Consider the following 24,612-nt stretch of genomic DNA (forward strand, 5'->3'; position numbering starts at 1 on the left):
CAATGGGATGTTTCAATGTGGTTATTATTCACATTCACGTTCATTAAATGTTCCAGCGTGAGAGAGGCTTGTGTTTGCTTAAAACGTGGCCACAATGGCCTCAACTTAGCTTCCGTTAGCCTCCGTCCTGTCTCGCATGACATTTCTCTGGTTGTGAGTGACAGGCTGAATGCGGTCTGAGCAACAGCGACCTTGCCTTTTATCACAAGTGACCCCGTGTCTTTAATTCAGGGCAAGACCCCGAAACCTGACACATTTTTTTTTTCACACCACGTCATCCGACCGTGGCGCGAATAAAAGCTGTCGTATCTTGGCACCAGCAATTGTTGGGAAAGAAAAAAAGCCCAAAACAAGTTCTGTGGTCACATTTGGTGCACCGCTGCGATCTAAACGAGCACACAACTGCCTAAATAAACAGTGACAGGTCAGTCAGTGTTAAAGGCCAAGCTCAGAGCCAGCCCAGCAGGGGGTGCTGTTAACGACCATGTGGAGACCACGTTGTCAAAAGGCGAAAGGAAACGCCAAGAATCGTTGGGGGGTTTTTTTTGTACACAACTTTAAAATTAACATGGTGTTCGCAAACGAAACATTTGTTTTGTAACTCGGCGCGTCCCTCACGGCCACGTGAGCCAACAGCTACTTCCACGAGTCGGGTCTTCTGTTCGTGCTTTGCGATGACGCAAGGTGTTCGCAAAACGATTTTGGCGAGCGGTATTCACCACCTGGCTGTTTTGACACGAAACGATGCAGTTTGACTTCACTGAAAACGTCACAAAAGCCCAAGGAGTGGATAAAACAAACCGCCGGATGGAGATTTTCCCTAATTTGTAAGGGTGGCCTGCGATCCGCTTCATAATCCTCCTGCCATGACCCCACCCTCCAAACCAGAGTCACAACATTTCTCACTGGAGGCGGCGTCGAGCCGGGCCTGAGAAGTTACCCAGAGCGGAACTAAAAAAGTCTGAGCTGTCTCAAGGCTCAACTTGGCCACACAAAACACTATTACCGTGATGTGGATAATTACAGTGCAAGAGGTGGGGGGGGGTGGGGGGGGTGGCCTCTTAAGCATGTAGCGCACGCTTTTATCAACAGGAGTCAATCTTCCCAGTCTGACAGCTTGCAGCATGATTCCGGTAAACAAATACTTTTGCGCGGCACAAAAGTGCCTTTAAAGGCCAAAACTGTCAACACAAATCCCACTCTTACTGGGAGAAGGGGGGGGGGGGGCTGACATGGGAAGGAGAGGCTTGATGACTTCTGGTTGCTTTAACTTGCACGTCCGTTGTCATGGAAACGTTTCCACGAACTTAGCGTGGATTCGACCTGAACGTTCGGCGTTTAATTGCTTTTAATCGAAGAGTATCTGAAAACACGTGGGACAGGTGAACGGCAAGAAAGCCAGGCGCCCCCTATACGTTTCACCACCCCAAATATTTTAGTTTTGCTCACTTCTACCCCACATGCCGCCACACCTCAAGGGTTGAGGGAGCGGCGTGTTTCATTACCAAGGTGCTGGGGGATGGGGGGGGGGGCTGGGTTCAAGAACTGATCTGAAAAAGTCACGTTTGAATCGGTGCAACGTGCGAAAAAAAAAAAGAAGAAAAAAAATAGAAAAAAGGCCGACAGCCTGGACTTACCGTTGCACCGGTCGGCTGTAACAATCACAGAAACGTGCAAACTTTTCTCACGGCTTTCCCGACCATTGACCCCAGATAAACACCAAAACAGTAATCGGGCATCGACCGGCGTCCACGAGGCTGAAAGCCGACTCTTAATTTTGATGAGTGATTGAAATGTACGACAGGGTATACGCATTAATCCTGCGGAGGACATTCATTTTCCCATTACCATAATGTAGAGCGCGACCGCCAGATGATAAATGCGGCAATCAAAATGGATGCAGGGAGCGGGGAGAGTCGGGGCATTAAGGGCACGGCTCCCGACCACGTCAGCAGAAAGACGAGGCGGATTTGAGGAGGGAAAATCGCAAAAGCAACAAGTAAACAAAAGGAAAACATTTCAAACATCTGCCGGAGAAGTTCAACAAAGGTGCTTATTGTGCACTGTCGCTGACACGTTTCACGAGGGGCATTTACTGCCGCCTGGCCTTTGAAGAGCCAGAGCTGCTGAGTGAGGGGATGGTTGGGGGGGGGGGGGGGGGACCGGCCCACACCTGCATAACTGAGGAGGGAACACCTGTGCACCCCGCGGCTTCAGTAGGGAGGGTCGATCTGGCTAATCCAGGGGTGAAAGCTGATCAGAGGACAGGCCCGGAGAGTCGGTTTCCACCATATTTTGTTAGCCTTTGAAAAAAATTAGCTATTGATTTTGTTTGGGGGGGGGGGAGCGTTTCTAAGAGTGACCTGGAGGAACAAAGATTGTTCGGGGCTTTTCAGTGTTTAGTTTCATTCGTGGGGGTTTGAGGATAATCGTTGCAAAAACTCCTCGAGCTGCCCCGTTTGTTTTTGGACATCAGCAAAAAAAAAGATAATTAAAAAATAATAATAAATTGGAAGAAGCGTGCACGGTAAGGTGTTGACAGTCATTGCTTAATTTAAGGGTCAAGCAGGACATTTAATTGTTTACCTACATTTTTGCATTATTTATAAAAATTGTTGGCATGTGATAACAGTAGCTGAAATACAGCAGTAATTTTATGTAAGTTATGAGATTCAATTCTCATTAAAAGTTGAATTATACATGATTGATGTTCTGGTTTTATTGACCATTCAATCACGAATAAATCAAAGCAAAAGCGATATTTAAATAAAACGGATACATAATAAATTTAAAGAAGCTCCCGAATTAAATAGAAGGATATTTTAAATAAGGCTAATATGATTTAGTAAAACATAAATCGTCATTTAAAAGTTGTTTAAACACTAACGCAAACAGCTTTTCACGATGACGCAGATATTAAATGATTCGGTTTAAGGAATTAAATTAAGCTTCATGTTCCTGGCTGCTGTCAAGACGGGTCAGGGAGAAAAAGGTCGAACACCAGGTGAAACTAATTAAAAAACACAGCTCGGCAATAAAACAAAGGAATATTAATAAGAAAATAACTGCAAACGTGGAAACCGCGTTGTTTGGAGCCAACGCAGGAGCGGGACTAACTTATGTCTTAATTCAACTGCGGACAGCGTAGTTTTTAAAAAAAGAAAGAAGTCGCGAAGAAATAAGCTCACGGGCAGGAGAAAAACTTACCGCAGGGAAACTGTCGGGTGTCTCTCTCTTTTTTTTATGGACCTCTTTTTCTGCCACGCCAGGTGAGAAGTCGCCGTCCTCTAAACAGCCGCGCAGGTCTTCACACGTGACCGTCCAACTTCACCATCGCGGAGGGAACCGGACAACAAGCCGCGGGAGTAAATAAAACAGCTCGAATATTCCTCCGCTGGGCACCGCTGTCCGACTCGCGCGGACACACATGCATGCATACACGCGCGGTCTCGTGCTGTCTCCTGCCGACGCCGCCGTTATTACTAATGCAACGCGGGCTGGAAAAGCGGTACACCGAGTCCTGTTTGAATGACGCGCAGCGGAGAAGACTCGGCTTGTTTTCTTTTCCCCCCCCACTCACGCATCAAGCTGTATCCCAGCAAGCAAGTATATTTGGGACTAGAAAACCCCCCGGGGGGAGGCACTTGCTTGGTGCGTGTGTGTGCGTCTGAGTGTGTGTGTGTGTGTGTGTGTGTGTGTGTGCGTCTGAGTGTGTGTGTGTGTGTGTGTGTGTGTTGTTATTTTGGGGGCGTGTGACGTCATCCGCACGGCGAACAAATGTTTTCCAAAAGTTTGTTTCATGCGGTTCCGACCACGCAGCCGTCGCCGGTGTTGCGGGGATGGAACCTGTGAACGTGCAGCCGCGTGATGGACGTTATCAGAAGGTCGCTTTACATGTGACAATGAATGGTCTGGATTAAAATCACGCACGACTTGGCCATTTTTCCCCCCTGATTTCCCCGATATCCGTCCACCGAACACGTGTTAAGATGATGCTATGAGTTATTTTCTGTCTATTTTAGCCGATTTCTAACATTCTGTTGCATCGCCACCCCTGTTCACGTCTCGCACTTTTCATCAGTGCATTTTAATTTATAGATCTTGACCCTAATCAAGACTGTCCAAATATGGAACCTAAATTCAGTTGTTGTCAGAGATTCAACAATTATTTAAATGATTTAAACTTGTTTTTCAACAGATAGCAGATTTCTCTTGTGTCGTATTAGCTATAGTCGTATAATTGCGGATGTATTTGGACCAGCAGGTTTTTCCAATGTTGCTTTTATTTTTCCTTTAAACTGATGAAGCATTTGCGTTCAGCTAAAGAAAGGGTGGAGAGGGTAGGTTTTAAAATCTGAAGCCTTGCTCTCGTGATTTATTTTCTCACTTCAATATTGTATTTTCATGTTGAAATTCCTGAACTGACAATGGATGTGATTACACGTTTATTTTCAAGGCAATAAAAGAGAAATTTGCGCAATTGTTGATGTGTCATATGCCATATTTTTTTCTTATAATTATTTCTTATAGTCGTTTTTGTCAATGATATTATTTATGGCATTTCCTGCAGAAATTGTCACATTGCGTGTAAAATATCGTTAAAAACATTTTTAAACAAAAAACAAATTTCTTCTATTTCACGGTGTTTTTTGTGGGAGTTGATATGAGAAACGTAGGAGGTGTTAATCACAAAACAGTTGTTCAGGTTGTTGTGATTCAGTCTATTTCAGAGACACTTCGACTGATAAAATCCAAAACATATATTATAGAGGAAAAACAAGTATTAAGAAGTTGTGGAGCGCTGCTACCACCTACTGGCCAATTTATTTATTTTCTTTTTTTTCCCCAAAATAAAATAACGTAAACACCAATAGTGCAACTTTACACTTCCATATTTCGCGAATGATTATGAACACAATCTGCACATTCGGGCGTTATAATAAGGGAAGAAGTTTATTCCGTTGCCTCAGCTGACTGTTGGACTGTGGTCATATGGTGCCATCTGTTGACGTAGATTCGATATTCACGTTGCCTTAAATCGGATATTAGATCGGAAGTTGACATTATTCGGCTCCCGTTATCACAGCACTAAACCCATTAAAACTCCAAGCCTGGATACAGTAATTAAAGCTGACAGGAGTTTATAACCTTGTGTTGAAAGTTGCGCATGAAGATTCTGCGAATGTACTTCTGTGTTTGGTGTATTTGTGTGACGTTTTAGTGGATTTTTAAGAAGCAGGAAACCCCATAAACAACATCCGGAGGACGAAATCCTGGTCTGCATCTCTTGCATTAACCTGAATCACCGATTTTTAAAATGGTACAAACAAGCACACTGAGTTATAGATTTTATTTTTAATTGAAAGTATGACCAGAAGATGGCGGTAGCCGAAAAGCTGAAGTTTATTCTGAAACAGGAAGGCACCTTTGTGTGTATGCCTACAGAAGCCTATCCAAGCATTTTATCGTGCTAAATTTGAATTAAAAAGGGGAAACATGTATGCAGACTTTATCTTTTTAATCAACCAAACATTTTTATAGGTAAAAGTGAAAGGCACATAAGATCTGTGTAAAACCTGTTGAATAGCTGCTAATATCATAGAATAATGAAACATTTGCAATATTGATTTAATATGTAAAATAGAAAATATTGATTTGTGATTAACATAAATGCAGCAAACTGCTGCTGGGGGGATAAATAGCCTGTCCCAGTCTAGTTTTATGTGTCCTATTAATAGTCTTGGCTCACACTTGCAACGTTAGGCTGTAACCAAACTCCATCTGTCAAGTCACGTCCTCTCCCTGCTTGCGGACCTACAGTATCGCTGCAGCCAGGCTTGGGGCACTCTGTCTTGGCCAGACAGACGGCAGGACGGGCAGACGTCTGCCTCTCAGACTGTTGTGCGTCATGGAGGCTCTGTGCATCCAACCCTGGGAGAAAGATGGGGCGATCATGGAGAAGGACCTGGAAGAGCAGGCAGTGGAGGCCTTGTCTCCAGTAGACTCTGCCACCGATGAGGACGAGGACGAGGAGCCGGAGCCTCCGCCAGTCCCTCGGAGGAAGGTGTCGTTCGCCGACGCCTTTGGCCTCAACCTGGTATCAGTGAAGGAGTTTGACAATGCCGACAGCACCGAAGCCTATGAGAACTCCCCTGCAGGAAGAGAGCTGTCCCAGTCTCTGGAGGAGTTCTCCATGTCCTGTCTGTTCACGGTTCCCTCCTCTCCAGAGGAGCTCGACCAGAAGCTCAGGGAGCAGACGGTGGAGCTGGAAAGCATCCAGCTCCTTCCGGGGACCACCACCGTCCGTGGAAACATCAGGGTGGTCAACCTGTGTTACACCAAGTTCGTTCATGTCCGGATGAGCCTGGATCGCTGGGTCACCCACTTTGACCTGTTAGCGAATTACGTGCCCGGTTCCAGTGACTTGACGACAGACAGGTTTGCCTTCACGTACACCCTGGTTCCTCCGCTGGAGGCAGAGGGGACCAGACTGGAGCTCTGCTTGCGCTATGAAACACCGCTGGGCACCTTCTGGGCCAACAACAAGGGAATGAACTACGTGCTGTTCTTCTCCAAAAAGGCACCAGTCAATGGACCTCAGGTGCAAGAAGAGGGCAAGAGCAAGAGAAGCTGCCTCAGAGCCAGCCGGTGAGAGAGAGACTCATATCAATCAGTGCAGTTTAATGGTAACCCTAACCCTAACCCTAAAAACAACTTATTAATCTAAATGGGGTGGGGGAAACTTCAGTGTAAAATGAGATCCACAGTTTGATTTGTAAAGCATTTGGTGTTAGGAGGGAATCTGGGTGTTGTTTCTGTACGGAACCCTCTGCCTGCTTATGTAACATCTCATTATAAACCACAGGAGGCCGAGTGCAGAAGGAAAGGCCGCCGAGCCCAGTAAAACACCAACAGGTTTCGTAGGTGCGTATAGAGATACGTGCACCAGCAGGCGCCTGCTTTTGGGTGACCGTCTTGCTTGTTTTTATCTTTTTTAGAGGTAGCACGGAAAGCAGAGAAGGACCAAGAGGCGGCCGAGAAAGCGAAGCTGCAGTTCTTGTCATACCAGAAATCTTTGGTGAGGCTTCTTCATTTTTGGAGAAAAGTCAACAGAAATTAACACTGGATATACGCTCGGAGATTGTGTGACTGCATTGGTACCATAGCTTATAGCTTGGATGTCTTGGCTAAGCACCTGCTAAACCGCTCGCTGAGTCAGCTAACCTGTTTTTACCGAGCATAGTCAACAAATAAACGTGCATGATGACGATACAAACAAACACCTCTGCACACTGTGAGCTTGCAATTAGCGCTGCCATATCATTTACATGACGTTCCTTAAATGTGTAATAAATGGGATACTGTGTTTTTTATGTTGTTGAAAACTCTGATAGAAGATATAATGATGCAAATTCAACAAGGTGACTTGTAGATGAAGTTATTAGATATAAAATAGGGGTTTAAAGTAGTAGTAAAACGTCCAAAGAGTCCATTAAATATCGAAGTGCTTCGCAGTTCTTTCAAGGAGGTACTGACCTTAGCGACAAATAAAACGCTTTGCTGGTATTTCAGGCATTGACGCTTGGCCTGACCTTTGACCTTTGACCTGTTTAACAGGTGGAGAGTGTAAAAAGTCGACGCAGAGAAACCCGCTTGGCCTGCGTGCAGGATTTCATGTCTCAACAAAGGCACCATTTCCCAAAGGTCCAATCGCAGGAAGTTGATCGGCCACTGCCGAGTATGTGGAGCGGCCCTGGCGGCCTTCTTGACAAAGGCCAGACGAGTCCGCGGGTGCTCACGTACCACGAGATTCCTCTGCTCACTCTGGACTGGAATAGTGCCAAAACCTGCACGTGGGGGAGCGCGCAAGCAGATGACCTCTGTAATGGAAGAGCAAATACCTCAGTGGAGGCATCTGCATACAGTAGAGGCGGGACGCCTTGTCGTGATACACGTGGAAACCTCCCAAACGTGAAAGGCAAATCTTCTGACATCAAAGCCTCAGTTTGCGACGTTTGGCAGGCGTTTCTGAATGGGTCCAGCTGTGGTGAGCATTCTGGGGTGTTAGAGTCAGAATGGCTGCAGACAGCCACATCATTGTCCCCCTTAAACAATCCCAAAACAGCCAGCAAGCATTCTTGTCAGCTGCCTGGCCTTGTCTTAAACCCCCAGCCAGAAGGAGCTTGCGTCAGCAGCCCCAGAGATGACAGGTCAGAGACAAAGTTCCAAACAGATACTTGGCAGGAATTTGGTCTCAAAGGGGCAAAGCATGTGTCCAAAGGTCCTGCTGACAGATCAGATGAGAGTCAGAAGATCATGCACGAGCAAGCGGGAGGAGGAAGAATAGAAAGAATGGGTGAAGAGTCTTGTACGCCACTAACAGCTGACTTAGAACCCAGCTCAGGGGGCTCAGAGTCAACAGAAATGCCAGAGACGCTGGAGTCCAAGACAACCAGGATCATTGACAAGATCTCAAGAAAGAATGAAAGTCCTTTTTCAAGGCCCATGGTGTCCAGGACAGATGAAATCTGTCCAATCAGAGCCGACAGTTTGCAACGGACCCAAGTTACAGCAAGTACAGTTAAATCAGAGGGATCTACAAATGAAAGTGCAGTGACAGGTGCAGCGGTGGAGATGGATGATGGTCCCAGCCAAGAACAAGGGAGTCTGACTGGTGAAGGGTTGGAAATAATCCAGCAAAGTGATGAAAGACAGCAGCATGGTGGAGAAGCTTTGCAACTCCACAGAGGAGGCCGCAACATGGTACCAGAAGCAACCCAGAAAGAGGAAGAGGACTCACAAACTGGCACAGAAGGACAATGTCCAACTTCTGATGGAACGACCAAGGACCAACAAGAGGTCAACCCGGTAACGCAAGAAAGACGAACTGTGGTGTCAAGGGAAAGGCAGAAGGTCCCTCAAGATGATGGTGAGACAATCGGACTTTTACCCAACCTGAATACTGCAGATGTGGAGGGAAGAAGATGGCTGCTTTCCCAGGACAACATGGAATCTCAGGAGGACATAAGCAACAATACCATCCCAAAAGAGACTTATACTCTTAGACAACCTGAGACATCTGGAAGGATGGAGGATGGTGTGAATCTGAGGGCAACCATCACGGAGCTGAAAATAGAAGAGCAGGAGGAGCTAAGGGGTAACGCAGGGGTCCCTCAGGGTGAAGACGAGGACAGATTGACTCAACTGGAAGAAGGAGAGCTGTCAGCAGAAGCCGTGAGCACCTCAAGTGCCGAGTATAAAGGAACAAAAGACACGGTTGCACTAAATGTGACGGAGTCAGAATTGAAGAAGGCGGTCATAGAAAAGTTTGGGGAAGATCTGTTCTGGGCCATTTGGGAAGAGGTGTCCAAGACCTCTAGGAAGGACCTCAGTGTTGATGGGAAGGTGGACGACCTGGACAATCTGCCCACGGCAACACAAGCAGTTTTCCAGAAAGGGTTGAGTTCAGGTGTGTTTTCCCTGACTGAACTGCACCCACTTCCCAGCTGGCACCTGGAGCGGCCCCTCCCTCAGGAAATCACCTCCACACAACAAATCTACCCGCCTGCAGAACCGCAGACGAGCTTAGGTCCGAGCGCTCTTCTCTGTGGAGGCCTCGTGCTGACAGCGGCGGAGAATGGACGATCACCGACGGACTCGTCCGAAAGAGCGACTAGCAGACAGGAAAGTCGCCCCCAAGTAAGGGAAGAACAGGAAGTTGCGTTTAGGGACAGTTTTAGTCCGACGGAGCCACTACCTTCTGAAAAATTGAAGCAGCCAGATAGTCTGACGTGGTGGAGCGTCTTCTACCTCCTCAGTCACGTCACCAGACTCTCGGTCTTCTCAGGCTTTGCCGTCGGGTTGTTTTTCTATTTCTTCCTGTGTGATTTCCCAGCATTCTTTGCGCTCTACATGTTTTCACTTTGCTGCTGGTTTTACAAGTGGAAGAGAGGGGAAACGGCAAACACCAAAGAGATGCTGGGGTGGCCTGATCCATGTGTCAAGACAGGAGAAATGCTTTGAAACAAGACTTTTGTGTCACTCTAGTTTTAATGAAAAATAAATCAAAGGCTAATCAACCATAATTTCATCTGTACCATAAATGCTGCGTGTAGGAGAAATGTCTTTGGTTTTAGTTTATATTTTATATTTTGTTGTCTTTTTCTTATTGTTTAGCTCTAACATGAATTTGCACCGTGATTCATAACATGATCGGGTTTTTGACAGTTTTGGAACAGCTTCTAACCTCATAGAATCAACTATTCTAACTAGGCTAGCTTAAACACTGGGAGTGTATCGGAAGCTAGGCTAAAGTCTTCCCATAAGACTTTTTAAGATCTCGACACGCTTTGTGGTCACATTCTGGAACACATTAGTACAGGCTAGCGAAATACTGTATTTGCTGTGTATTCTGAGACAGCGTGAACAATACTCCGTATGCTGTGTGTATATTTGCTGTGTTTTACGGGCCCAACGTCACTTTGCATCGTATTAAACGGAACAAAGTCAGTCATGTATCTGCGTGACTCATGCGGATGAAAGGGTGCGGCTGATCATGTGACGATTTGATGTGAGAGGTTTTGAAGCAGCGAGCAAAAATAAACTTCTGAAACTGCTTCCGTCTCGCCGTCGAACATTTGTTGTTGTGAATTACAAATGTTTTGCATCTGATTTAGGGGTGAATGCTGCTCCAGGAATACTGAGTGGGCGGATGTACGGTGCTTCTTGATATATTCATATGTGTCCCCTGGGTTTCTCAGCTCATCTGTCTGTCTGCAGCATGTCTGCATCTCCATTTACTGATGTGAAAACCAGTCCTGGCTGACTGTTTATTATAAAGCTTATGTTGTTTTCATAGCACGACAGCACTATAGAGACGTTCACTTCGGCAGGGAAGTCTCACAATGTGAGCAATAAAGCGGAAGGAGTGAAGCTGAAGTCACCTGATCCTGCCCGAGGTATGCTGACCTTTTGTAAACTGGCTCCATTTCCATGCTGGCACCTTTAACAAAGTGGCCAAAAGCCAGTATTTTTGGCATGGGAGGCCACCCTTCACTGTGTTCTGTGCTGAGGAGGCGCACTAATGTATTTTAGGGACACTCTGTGCTTATTTTCCTGCAAAACTTTGCAGTCATTTTTTAAAATGAGGAACAGCTATGATATAATTCTGCTAATCTCAGGTTGTTGAGACCAGGCTCCGCACCTTGTGATGCGAGTGATTGAAGAAACGAGAGCCAAGCATCCCACGCAGAGGTGCTTCTTGTTCCCGTCTCCCCTTACGGGTCGCTGTGGCTACGTGAGTATGTGAAGACAGAGAGGCAGCAAACTATAATAAGGACTGCAGCGTCATGTGAGAGGGTGCTCTGCCATCAGAGCTTTAGCAGAATAAGTTATTGCTTTGGCCTTTTGTCAGGTGGGGGTGGGACAAAGAGAAATTAGAGACAACAGTAATTCCTTTTAGTTGTAATTAACTGCTGTGAAACCAACGATAAAATAGACTCACTGCACTTGAGTGAGTTTGCAAAACTGTTTTGGACCATTTACTATTGTGTATAGGTGTTTATATGGAGTTTTCCACCATTAGAATTTATTTCATACAACTATAACTCGCCTTTTCCCCTTCTGAAAAAATATGATTTAAGGCCAAAATTCTGTTTTTGACCAAAAATGTGTCGGAAGAAAGTGAGGAGTAGCAACATTAACGTGTAATGGCGAGTTCCGACCGGTAGGTGGCGACGCGGCACCGCTTTTTAAAGAATCCTCCGAAATTGGTCCAAACTAAAGGTTTTAACGTTTGAAATAGCACAAGCAACGTGCCATCACCTCACGCACGCATTTTCTCCCAATCTGCTTAACCCCAAACACAGAAACATGACCGCCGCTACACTCCCCCTATCTCTCCCCTTGTAGCTAAAAATCACGGTGCAGTGATGTGCACAGACAGGGGGGACAAGAGGGTGCATGAGGACATGTTACATGAGTGCATGTGAGAGCAAAACAAAATAAAAAAATAAATGTAGGCAGAGCTGTGCTGTAGACCCTTAGGGCAACAGAAGCATTCTGCTGACAGATTGGAGACCTGACAGTCTGCATCGTCCACACTCCGCATGTCCACCACTTTTTTACTCGCCCACGTCCCGACCGTCGCTTCACAACCCCCCCTCGACCTTTAACCTTACCTACCCTCGGCTACTCGACAGCCCCAGATGTCTGCCGGCTCTCTTGTCGCCGTGGCAGCCGGGCTTTTTCCGCGATGTCACTTGACATTTGGAAGCCGTTTGTGTGCAGGACACCCTCACCTCCCTTTTCAGCACTAATTGCAGTGTAGTGAGCACTCGAGGACTCGTATCAGACAGAGACGTGTCCTTTTTAACACTAAACCATGAGACAGGGCTGATTAACCGAGTCTGTATATCAGTCTGCCCACAATCATTAAAGGCAACTATGTTTAAAGCAAAAAATCCCCTCAAATGACACATTTTTTTGGAGCTAGCATGGGTGCTAGCATGCGTGCATTACCGCGTCCATGTTTCTCTTGCATTTTCAGCTGTGGCATTACAACGAGATGACAGAGCTGTTTGTCATCCTCGTCGCTGCCGGCCGGGTCCATTTCATCACGTCGAGGAGGTGTGAGGAGAAAAAGACGAGGAAGAGGAGGAGGAGGAGGAAGAGGAGGTATGGATAATGCAGTGATGAGGAAAGCTGCGTCGCGTGAAGGTTCTGTCAGCTGCGGTCTCGGAGGAGGAAGCAAACCCCTGCGCCGTCCGGCAAGTCAGCCGGCTAATACAAGGAGACATGCTATTCCTGAGAAAATGTCCCTTTGGTGTCCAATTTGGACCGCGGCGCTGAAAGGCAAGCATTTGTTCTCTGCAAAAAAGTGTCCCGGCATCATGTTTTAAATCATAAATAACTTTAAATGGATCAGGGATAAGACAAACTAAACTCTAGCGACTAAATGGCCACAAACTGTTAGCAGACATACGTCGGTGAAACTCAAGGTGTCGGAAATCGGAGCCACTTCCTGTTTCCACAAGAGGTTCAGTAGAGAAAGGGTTTTCCAGGTGTTTGATGTTCCATGTATGCCGCATGCATTCATCCTGCGCCCCATAGTGATGTCATCACGGGGTAAGGTGCAGCACCAGTGGGGAGGGGGGGGGGGGCATTTTAGCATGTACCCACTCACTCTACCTGTCTTTCATGTGGAGGGAAAGGTCATACCCTGAACAGCTTCTTCCTGTTTCCAATAGCTTTTTTCAACAGTGCTTTTTCCCTTTCCCTTACATACCACCCCCACACCCACCACCACCCGTACCCCCAGGCTGCGTTCCATACAAATGGAGCACTGTTGTGAATTCCAAATTGCGCTTGTGCTTCCACAAACAGCAGTCGTGTCTCTTTGCTCTCGCTGGCAGCCACTTCCTCCCGTTCCTGCGTGCTGAGCCCACTTCCCCTCGTCCCGCCTCTCACCTCGGCTGCCCTCGTCACCCCCCCCACCACCACCACCACCATCTCCCTCTCCTTCCGTTATAAAGCTCCGCCGTAATCCTGTTGACTTGCGACGCTCAACCTACTGTAAGCGCCCCTGGAGATGCACGCACAGGCTAACGGCGCGTCATTGATGAGAATAAAACACCGATGGGCACAGGGGATTTGAGGGGGATTACGAAGGGGCGGGGGGGGGGGGGGCATGAGCGTGATGGAGGGATGTAACGACAGAAATAATTTATGAGGAGCTGCAGGAAATGTGGTAAAGAATAGACGGGAACAGGCGGGAGGAGAGGAAGTTCATTTATAGCTGAATCGAGAGGACGAGAATGATAATAAATGGGATTTGCAAAATGAGAAGGATGGACGAGGACAGGTGAGACACAACAGGAAGAGACATGTCTCTTTATTGGCTCTGAGTTGTTGGAAACATCCAAGACATTTACCCCCCCCACCCAGATTTAAGGTTTCTTCCTGTTCCCGGCCTCTGTCGCTTGCTCAGCTCTGATACTTGACAGGAACAGAAGCCATATCATCAAGTTGAAGTGGATTGAACCCCCCCACATCTCAGTCTTTTTCAGAAATGTGTAACAGTTCTCTTTCTCACCCCCATCCCGCCATCGCCCATCTCTCCGCTAACAAGGAGCGTAAAGGCGGACAGATGCGTTGTGGCTCAGCAGCTTCCAGGCCTGTGAAATGTGAGAGGATGGTTGTGAGGAAAACGGGGAGAGAAAGGCCGGAATGGATGTAGAATTAAGTAAGGGGGGGGGGGGGCAGCTTCATTCAACTGCTTTTTACAGCGATTGATTTTAGTTTGAGTGGCAGGTGAGAGGAAACAGCACCTCAGCCTGCTGCTGTCAGCTTATGCGAATAACTGCCCCTCCCTTCTCTGACATCCCTGCCTTTTCTTTTCCCCTGTCCACGCAAATGCCCCTCCCCGGTGGAGACGCTGAGCTCCACCGCCGTCTCCCAGCGTTCACGCCGAGCTTGAGCTCCCCGTGACCTTTGGTGAACTCCTTCTCCCGTCTTATCGGGCGTCCGGTGAGGGTTGGAGCATCTTAATGAGGAGGATCGCCCTTGGAAGGCAGAGAGCTGTATTAAAAATAGCAGGGGGGGGGGGGCAACAACAAAAACGTAAAGGAAGTGAAGGGTGTGAAAGTGGCCCAGCCCCTGATCACTCAGAGAAACATCACAGCTGCTTGGCGTTGGCGGCTGCCTGTGCACCTTGTCGGCAGGCAGAGCAAAAGAGGGCGGAGAGCGAAAGCGGCTTACAGCGGGACTGCTGTGTTGCCATGGCAACTGTCTTTGCATTGAATCGATAGAAAGGAGATTTCTTGGGTTTGGTACACTTTTCCCCCACTCTTTCCTCCTGCCGGCTTTAAAAGCTTTCGTGCATCCACGGCGTGTAAAACCGTTCCGTCAAGTGCGCTCGAGGACGTAAAACTACCGAAATACCGCGGGTGCGGACACATTTGGGAGGCTTGGAGAGTCAAATCTCACCGTCACCAGATTTCCACCCGCAGGCAGAGGAAAAATTGGGTTAAATCACGTATGCTGCAAATGTGCTCGAGGTTTTCTCGTAATGGAAATGGAGGTTGCGACTCTTGACAACTCGTTGGGTCGCCTGAGGTTAGTGAGGTCACCTCTCGAAACCTCAACGAGGCATTGGCCTTCTTTTCCATTTTATTCCTATTTCTGATGTCGTGGTTATGATTAAAGCACGAGGCTTTGATCAAACGTGCCTTTGGAGCAAAGGCAAATATCAGACAGAGAAAATTTTGGTATCATAAAGTGTCGCCGGACTGGACAGAAAGAACGCCGCCGGGTGCAGTACGACGGTGATTATCCGCAGCGGACGCTTGATCGCTGGGAATGAGCATGCGTTAAGTGCCAATGCAAGATGTGAGGCAAACGCTCCAGAGTACCTCATGATTAGCGCAGCAGGCTCTGCGAAGCCCTCGCCATGGCAACAGATTAGTTTTGCAGGAAAACGCGTTGTACCTTTGCTTGTTTTCGTAAAAGTGCTACGTAATGACGGCCACGTGAAGAGCACAGTGACAGTTTTAGTCCAATTATGCTCAGGAGTATGTTTTAGTTCCCCGCGAGTGCAGAAAAATTGCTAACACCTGGCATTTTTAACGTCTGGAACTTTTCGGAAATTGGATCGTTGACGAAAAAAAAAATCACAGAGTGAGACAGGACACTTAGGGTAAACAGAGTTCATACAGTTATTTAAAAAAAGGAAAAAAAAACCTTCCGGAAATTCGAAATGCACGCCGCATCGGCCAGGGCCCAGCAACGGTTTCTCTCAGCACCATAAATCCCCTGATGGTGAGCTTATGAAGTCCAGTGTATCGAATTTCCGCCACAGCTTCCGCGGCTTCAAAACCAAAGAGGATCCTAGTTTTAAATAAAGACCCCAAACCCAGATAGATTGCTGGCATTAAATAATCATCCGAACACCTCAAGTCATCTGAGGACACCACTTCCCGGGTTGCTGCTATTGGTTGGAGAAGACAAAATTTAGCATCAAGGTGAGGACATTGATGTCGCTAATCCCACCTTTGAGCACGTGCAACGGGGTACTTTCCATCCACGTCGGTGGGTTCAGCTCAGTTCAGCACACCAGCCAGTGTGATAGTGGTAAGCTGCTGGCGTGACGAGCGGCTGAGCGCGTGAATACATGAGGACGTGGTCACACTGTGGTAGAGACACTTATCTCGCTTATCTCCAAGATTAGCAAGAAAAAGTGTATTTTTTGTAATGTGCGCTCTTATGAAATCTGCCTTCCTCCCTGCTTCCTTTGTCGTCTCTCTCTCTGCCCTCATTTTGGGGATGGGGAGGCGGGGATTCCATTTCAACCAACGAGCCTCTGCACCGCTCGAGGGAGAGAGAGAGAGCGAGGGCTTCTTCCACGTACCAGGCAACGCCAGAATGTGGCGAGCACTCAGCCAATGGCAGCTCAAGGAGGAGAAACTGTGCTGAGGGGTTTCCACGAATACTCGCAACCTTCCGTACACCAACAGTACCCCCCTCCCCCCCTCCCGTTCCTTCCTTTGAAATGAAAGTCAGATGGCTAATAAACATGGCCGAACGCTCGGCGCGTCCGTAATTGGTCCGTTTCTGAGGATTCACCCGCACGGGCAGCAGATGCAAGACAAAAATACACACATGGATACACACAGGCACGTTCAGGGGGGCAAATCAAACGCTCCACTTTGATGTGTATTTTTCATGTATATATGTTTATATATATATGTGATTAAGTGCGCAAAATTAGAGTCAATCCCATGATTTTCACATTAGAACATTTCAGAAACAATTAGCAGCGCTGTCGACTGCACGTACAGTGCACGTCTACTCACTTGTGCTGTATCACCACAGAGCGGCCGGGAGCTCTCCTGGACCCCCGCCACCCCCTACATCTGCAGCTGCCCTCCGTGCCAAGTATCAACCTGATTTACTGCTCTCCGTGTTTTTGCGCAATTACTCGCCAGCTTAGCTCCATTGGACATTATGTTCTGCGTATCAGACAGTGCGTCCCGTAGCCGCGCTGTCACTTTCCGCGGTGAGGGCGGAGGACGATATTTCAGACTGTTTGGAGTCACCAGAAGCGCATCAGATCCGTCCAATCAGGGCCACTGCAGTCAAAGAATAGCAGAATCCCATTAGCATCACGCTGCTATGGCTCTGTTCTGGGAGCTCACTAGCCCTTCCATATACCTACACGGAGACGCAGTTTACAACACTATAAAGAAATTGGTAGCTTGGTAGCTTGTTAGCATTTAATATGCTGGTTGACTTTAGCTGGTCAGTTTGCGTTGTTGACACCTCTTTGGGCACCTTCAGGTGCCGGAACGTAACAGGTGGGGAGAGCGTCCGGCATTAGATGCAACGCGAGCAGGCGAGCGCACAATGGGTTTGAGTTTTGGCGAGTGAGGACGTTTGATGTGAGTCGCGGGCAGGCGGTCGGCCCGGCTGCTGCGAGAAGCAGCACACTTGGATCATTAATCAGACTCGACGGCACAGCGGGCAGAAGGCGAGCCAGGGGAGGGTCCTAATGCATGCAAATGTATACTTGTTTTGGGGGCAGGTTGAGTCAAGGACAGAACCGAGCCGGCAACGGGAAGAGAGAGAGCACCTATTCATTCGACTGTAGTCCAATTGCAGCTGAGGCATGAATGTAGTCTAAACCAACGTGACAGTGGAGGGAAGGTAAAACGGGAACAACCGTGCCAGCGGATGTCCCTCGCTGCGATATGGAATCACAGAGCACATCAGCAGCTACATCAACTCTTTTTAGGTGACTGGATTTGTAATATAAGCTCCTTGTGCGTAGATATCCTTGAACATATGGCAAATGTATGATTAGCTGTCGTCTGAGGGCACGGTTTAGTATTCAGCCCTTCCATGTTCAGCTCATTGCCGGAGCCACATTCGGTGATGAGATTGTAACCTTGGTGGAGATAACCTTCCGCAACTTTTTTGGAGGAATCTTACACTTAAGGGGCTTAGGAGTACGAACTGAAAGAGAGAAAGAGAGATCACTAGCAGGGGTTGTCAGGTTCATTTAGAGTGAAAGAGATATAAAAGTAGGTCTCTCTGTTTTGGAGGAAGCAAGCTAGGTTCCATGAGCCGGAGCCTTAGTGGATTGATGGCTTAGCATATCCTTTATGATGAAGCTGCTTTATTTGTTGTGTATTATATTGCACACTAAATCTGACCTCTTTACTAATCCAACCCTGCAGGCAGTGGGCCGCCACTGGACTGCACCTGTGGACCAGACTCAGTCAAGGACACAGAGCGTTGCGAGGCCCGACGAGGTTGTCATTGCAGAAGGTTCGCTAAGCAAGTAAAACGGCTGTGGTTAGCAATTTAGCTGATTTCACACATTTCACAGTCATGGAACAGCCAATCAATCAATCGGCTGCGTAGAAGTGACGTGTGGCTTGCAGAGGTATCGGTTAACAGAAATCAAGGTTTCACCCTCTTTTCCCCAGACAGATTGAAGGATAGATGGAAGAATGAAAAGATGGAGTGAGCAAGCAATTGTCTTACTCCTGCAAACAGGCCAGTGAAGGAAAGTCCCTGCAGAGCAGAGCTCTTTCAAGGTTGTGTCCTGCTCTGATATCCACCTGTGTGTGTGTGTGTGTGTGTGTGTGTGTGTGTGCGTGTGTGTGTGTGTGTGTGTGTGTGTGTGTGTGTGTGTGTGTAGGGTTGGGGTTACACATTTAACTGTGATGTTAAGGATTAGGACCTTTCAAATTTCAAAGCTTTCCTCTTCGGTTACAATCATAAAATCCCGGCTCTTTATTTCGATTCAATGCAGACAAAAGAAAAAATAAACTTGTTTCAGTGCATCTGCAATGTTAAAACTTCAGACTTTTCGTTGAAAACATGATTAAAATAGATGATCCGATCCGCTGTTCCTGTCTGTTTAGGTTGCCAAATGACATCTCCGATCAAGGGAGGCGGGGGGGGGATGAACAAATAAAGGAAGCCATATGTGTGAAATCCTGTTTTCTGATTCGTGCAGGAGAGCTTACAAACAAAGCAGACGGGGCTAACGTATGGAACGTTATTTCGGTACGCGGGGAATATCTCTGGCAGGCGGAGATGGCAGGTCGTGCAAAAACAGGCTGGAGAAAAATTTATAACAGAAGTTCCTGATGGGGGAAAAAATGTTTCCGTGCTTTGTTTAGTGCAACAAAAAAATCCTCTCCTGCTGTTGGTTTGTCGGGATTATGTTACGAAATCCTTGACATCACACCTCCCTCTCTCGTTGGGTTCCTTGCACGGTGCTAGAGAACCTCTAGCCCGGCAGATAAAGGGGGAAATGCAACCACACAGAGAAGAATGTTAGCACGCACAGCTCCAACACCGACAGCAGGGCGACCCTGGCCTCAGCCTGGAGAAGGAATTACGTAATGCGCTGACCTTGGTGAGACGTTTTAAATGAATTGAAAGGGTGAAGCCGAGTCACGGAGAAACGCACATCATAGTTCTCGTTTTTGTGGGGCAAAAAAAGCCCATTGAAGGCCCTTTTTCTCTCCCAAACTGGGGTTCATCCATCCATCCGGTTAGGCACTGCAGACATGAATCAAGACCCCAAATGCAGACACACACGACTGGGCGAGGTTGAAAATCAAATTTACTGAAGACCCGGTTCAGAACAAAGCCGAAAGGTGCTGGAAGCAGACAAACACGGTGGAGCCAGGCTGTACCACAGGCGGATAACGACTAATTGGCGTTGAGTGGAGAGTGGACCAGGCAGGTGTGGAGGGCTGACTGGAGATCAGTCTCAGGTGTGTTTCGATCGCCCGACGGGGGAGAGTCAGGAAGCTGCTCTGTCCAGCCTGAGAACAGACAGACAGGAAACAGACAAGACACAGAAGGGGAGGGGCTCCTAACACATCCATCCATCCCTCCCTCCCTCCCTCCCTCCCTCCCTCCCTCCATCCATCCATCCATCCATCCATCCCTCCCTCCCTCCCTCCCTCCCTCCATCCATCCATCCCTCCCTCCATCCATCCATCCATCCATCCATCCATCCATCCATCCATCCATCCCTCCCTCCCTCCCTCCCTCCCTCCATCCAACCATCCATCCATCCATCCATCCATCCATCCATCCATCCATCCCTCCCTCCCTCCATCATCCCTCCCTCCCTCCATCCATCCATCCATCCATCCATCCATCATCCATCCATCCATCCATCCATCCATCCATCCATCCATCCATCATCCATCCATCTAACCATCCATCCATCCATCCATCCATCCATCCATCCATCATCCATCCATCTAACCATCCATCCATCCATCCATCCATCCATCCATCTATCGTGGGGGCAGAACCTTAAGTAGAGTGTCACCTTTTTGTCAGGCTCTTTTGGGAAATCCCAAGCGTCTCTTAAGTCCTCCTCGAGGCTTCCTTCCAGTGGGCTGTGGCAAGGAGGTGTCCATGGAGGCGTCCTAACCTGCTCTACCCTGAGCACTCCCATGATGATCAACCCTCTCCCCTTGTCTCTAAGCAGAGTCCAGCTATCCAGCAACAACCTTCATCCCTGATCTGGTCCTTTAGGTTGCTACCCACAGCTCGTTGCCATAGGAGAGAGTCGGAGTGTACAGCAGCTGCTAAATCAAGAGCTGAATGAACTGAAGCAAAATTCTCATCACTGCCGATGCGGCATTGATCCGCTTGTCTATGTCCCGCTCGTGAACCAGGCCCCAAGATCCCTTGGACCCCTTGACTCGGGGCTGACGCCCATCCCTGTCCTGTGCTCATTAACTGTAGCAGACATCAGCGGAGTCGTCACACTGATCGGGGTTAAAGTGTAAGTTTGTTTTTTCAGTGTCAGACTACAGAACTTCACCACTTCACATTGTCAAGCAATTTTGTCCTCGTGTCTCATTTGCATTTACACACCACACGAGCGAGTCCAGGTCAAAAACGTGGACGTGACTCTGAGAAGACTCCTGATGGACTGGGCTCGTTGACAGAGCGCATCGGTCCGAAATGCTGCAGTGCACAACGTGCAAATAGCATTTTTATGATGCTGGCACAGAACTGAGCGCTTTGCTCAGATTGATTCGGTTTTTATAGCGTACGTTGTGCAGAGAGAGAAAATGCACGCTCATGCAACCGCTCTTCATCTTCCCACTAAGGGGATCTATATTCATTGTGAATACAGAAACAAGGATGTCTGTTTTTGTCAGTGTAACCTCCTCTTATTCCCTCCCTCTGCCACATAACCATGTTAGTGTCCACAGTGGAGGCTAAGGGCAGGCTGCTGCAGGCAATGCTGGTGTGGATTCTATTTTAACCAGTTCTGCGAGGCAGAAAATCCACATGCAGCATCGGACGTCTGAACTATTTACTGTCCACACGTCAGCATCTGTATCGACCGAGTAGCCGTGACATGGATGAGTGACAGTTGAGGGGAAGGTTTTGTATAAAAAAAGCCTGACAGAACCCTTGAGACTTTGTCTCAAGTGGGAATTAAAGAACAGCATCACCTGAATGATTTATCGGCTTTGAGAATGCCATTTTAAAGCCTCGTCGTTGAGGAGGACATTCAGCTAAAACTAGGAAACCGCTATCTGCGTTAGCTTTGCGACTAACAGACTGAGACTACTTATACACAGTCCATATACAGTATATGTTTATCTCCCTTAAGGCCATTTTAGAGTCTTAAATACATCCATGTCTGTGACAGATAATCTGCCCTGCTTAAGCAGTCTTAAGGATGGGTTTTAAGCAGCCGTGTGGCGACACACTTGCCCTGAGCCTTGAATGCTGCAAAAAAGGAGGCCATTCTTCAGAGCTCAATGAAGAGCCACAATAACTATGAATCAGTGGAACTATTCGTATATTAACGGGGTGAATTCCAGTGGCCGCGTGGGGGAGATTTGTCAGCCACGTACCCGCTTGGTGCTGCCAGTGGCTGCACAGATCCACCGAGCGTGCTGGTGGCGTGCTTGACCTGCCTGCCTGGAGAAAGGACAGACGTAAGCTTAAAATACCTCCCGGGCTTGACGGAGCTGCTCCAGCTGCACTCTGTAATTACCAGCAGTGCAATCAGCGGATTCGTTAATTTCCCCTGACTGACGGCTCAATCACAAAAACCCGCACTTGTGCCACTTCAATAAGTAAATGGAACTGACGTTCTGAGGCGTTCTGAGGCGTTCTGAGGCGTTCTTTAGCCGATCAGAACGCATGTTGTCATGAACACACAGTCACACAAATAAAGAAACCACTGAGAGAAAGTCCATCATGCATAAGCTCCGTTTGACAACATAAAACGACACAAAGTGGATGCAGAATCCACCAAAACTCCCGCTGAAGGTATTGATTTAAGTGAAAACTAATGAAAATAAGCATCAAACAAGGAGCTGATTGTACTAGTCATTAGTCCAGGTCACTTAATTGACTCTTTATGGCTGTAATCACAGGTGATCCCATACAGAAATGGTGATATTTAGGGTCCAGAGAACCCAAAACAAGAGGATATCAAACACACACAGGACAATTCAAGGACAGGGTAAAATAAATATAGCAGCCTCTATCAGATAAATAGCAATAAGTCCATTTTTCTCCTCCTCTCACTCGGGAGGCCTTTCACTGGAGCTATTCTCTAGTCCTGCTCGTGCACGCTTTAAAAAAAATCAAAAATGAAAAGGATACACCCCATGGGAGCAGAGGAATGAAAAGCCTGTACGAATCAATGAGGCGAGCATAACTTAACATCACTCCATGCAGGGACGGCGGCTCCCACCAGGGCCGTAGCCGACTGCCGGAGACATTCAGAAACGTGGCATAACGCACACTGTTGTTTGTATCATGGATACATTTGATATAGATCTCTGTAGGGGCTGTAGCGAACAGCCGGGACCCCTACCTGTGAGGATGCACGAACGCGGCAGAGCTTGAGAGCTAACCGCTAACACCACCGAACAAACCAGCGTGTAAAAACAATGTAAAGTCACTGATTTTAAACACAAGTCACTCTTCTACTTTGTTTTTCGCTAATTTTTTGCTATGTCTTTGGAATGCTGGTGCTATGTGGCTAATATTAGCGCAGGGACATGCACATATTTACAGTCTTAGACTAGCCTTCTGTCGTGAGAAATAAAGTCTGATTCGGGGTTTTTGTAATCTCCACCGAGGCTAAAACAGCCTGCAGCCGACGCTGCACAGCCCTCTAAGCTGTGGTCACCGCTTTGCCATTCATCTTATTTACAATCAATAGGATGTAATTGATTTCTATTTCGCTGCAGTGAGCTGCTTCCTTCTTCCTTTCATAGCTGCTCTCTGTTAGCCTTCTTACATTATTTGTGTGTGTGTGGGTGCTGACAGAATTTAGGATTAAGATGGATCAAATATTTTTATCAGTTCTAAGCAGAATTGTGGGTAAAAAATAGGAACAGGAAGAAAGGGACACATGCTAAATGATGTATGCTCTCCTGGAGTGACCCCCATATAAGCCTGGTCCTGTTCCAGGTTTCTCCCTGGTCAAAGCCACTGTTACTCGTGTCGAGGGTTATGAAAATCAACATCCTGTTGTCTATTTTACAGGTGACGCATGCAGCACCTGATGAGGGGGAGGGGGACATTCCCATCACAATGGGGAACGCCTCGAGCTATTCATCTCTGGTTCATATACACGTGCGCGGATATTCGTGCGCCATGAATACCGGTGATGACAGTGGCAGGAAAAGTGGATCGCCTACAGTAAATCAGCGCCGTGCTGTTTCTCAGCTCTTCCCAACCATCAATTTTGTCGCCCGTTGGTAAAACAGATGCAAAAGAAATTAGCTGGTTCGAGAAAATAACTCCTTCATGCGCACACAAACACACACTCTCTCTCTCTGACACACACACACACACACACACACACACACACACACACACCAAGGTATTAATGAAGACTTGATACATGAAAGATATAAGAGTTCGTGAAGTCGGGCTTTTTTCCCACCCAGAGATGATTTATTTTAGATTCGGTTCAGATGTTTTGTAATAAATCACTCGGAGTGTTGTCGTCATTGTTTTGTGATGTTTCAATTTTAAGAACACACTGTGATGTGCTGTGGTTCTACGCTGTTATTTTTTTTTGTATTTGTGCAGTTGCCTGGCCATCATGGATCCCACCACTGCTCAGGTTCTGGGCTCAAAAACTTGGGCGCTAACACATGAAGTTGAATTTGGTTGATAAGAGGCCCCACGTTTACTGGATTCCACTTGATCTCCAAAGGTCTTCTTTATCCAAAAACTTCTTGAGGCTCGACCTATGCACACAACTATGTAGCCTTCATCAAGAGGTGATGCTAAAACAATGCTAACTCAATGTTATCATCAGGGACCGCTGACTATTCGGTACCGTGCCAGTTGTGGCTTGGGCGCCTCATGTTGCTGACCATGGCTGAAGTATCCTCAAAATAAAAGCTAATGCTGCTAGCTGGTAGCAACACAAAAGAAACGCTGGTATGTTTTAAAGAATTTGCCTGCTGGATTGGGACGCTTAAAAAAAGGGTCGCTAATCAAAAGCTGGTCTAAACTTACCCGCGAGATTGTGCTTATCTTTATTCTCCTCTGACAAATCCTTGAGGGCGATATTTAAACAGC

At 47.4% G+C, this 24,612-nt stretch overlaps 2 protein-coding genes across 9 annotated transcripts in view; one reads left to right on the forward strand and one right to left on the reverse strand.

Annotated features, from left to right (window-relative positions):
- The window catches only part of foxp2 (forkhead box P2), a 79,835-nt gene extending 76,121 nt beyond the window's left edge, over nucleotides 1–3,714 (reverse strand). For 2 of the 5 annotated variants that reach the window (XM_029851562.1, XM_029851559.1), the window contains exon 1: nucleotides 3,208–3,713. The gene's annotated coding sequence lies outside the window, so the exon portion shown is untranslated. Of the gene's footprint in view, nucleotides 1–3,207 lie in introns of all 5 variants that reach the window. The other 3 variants (XM_029851564.1, XM_029851563.1, XM_029851558.1) reach the window with 2 other exon arrangements.
- A 2,080-nt stretch (nucleotides 3,715–5,794) lies between these two features.
- ppp1r3aa (protein phosphatase 1, regulatory subunit 3Aa) lies at nucleotides 5,795–18,589 on the forward strand. 4 transcript variants are annotated; one of them, XR_003885793.1, is made up of 7 exons: nucleotides 5,795–6,648; nucleotides 6,866–6,924; nucleotides 6,999–7,078; nucleotides 10,859–10,958; nucleotides 11,181–11,296; nucleotides 18,234–18,324; nucleotides 18,486–18,589. XR_003885793.1 is itself a non-coding variant. In XM_029825828.1 (5 exons), the coding sequence occupies exons 1-5, from the start codon at nucleotides 5,909–5,911 to the stop codon at nucleotides 11,186–11,188; spliced, it is 987 nt and encodes a 328-aa protein (XP_029681688.1). In that variant the 5' UTR covers nucleotides 5,795–5,908; the 3' UTR covers nucleotides 11,189–12,407. The 4 variants fall into 4 exon arrangements, 2 of the variants coding, with proteins under 2 accessions (XP_029681688.1, XP_029681687.1); XR_003885794.1 differs by lacking the exons at nucleotides 18,234–18,324; nucleotides 18,486–18,589 and adding an exon at nucleotides 12,548–12,669; XM_029825828.1 differs by lacking the exons at nucleotides 18,234–18,324; nucleotides 18,486–18,589 and having other exon boundaries at nucleotides 11,181–12,407.
- Nucleotides 18,590–24,612: the final 6,023 nt, after the last annotated feature.

The sequence above is a fragment of the Takifugu rubripes genome, chromosome 18 (assembly GCF_901000725.2).
Source record: "Takifugu rubripes chromosome 18, fTakRub1.2, whole genome shotgun sequence".
NCBI lineage: Eukaryota > Metazoa > Chordata > Actinopteri > Tetraodontiformes > Tetraodontidae > Takifugu > Takifugu rubripes.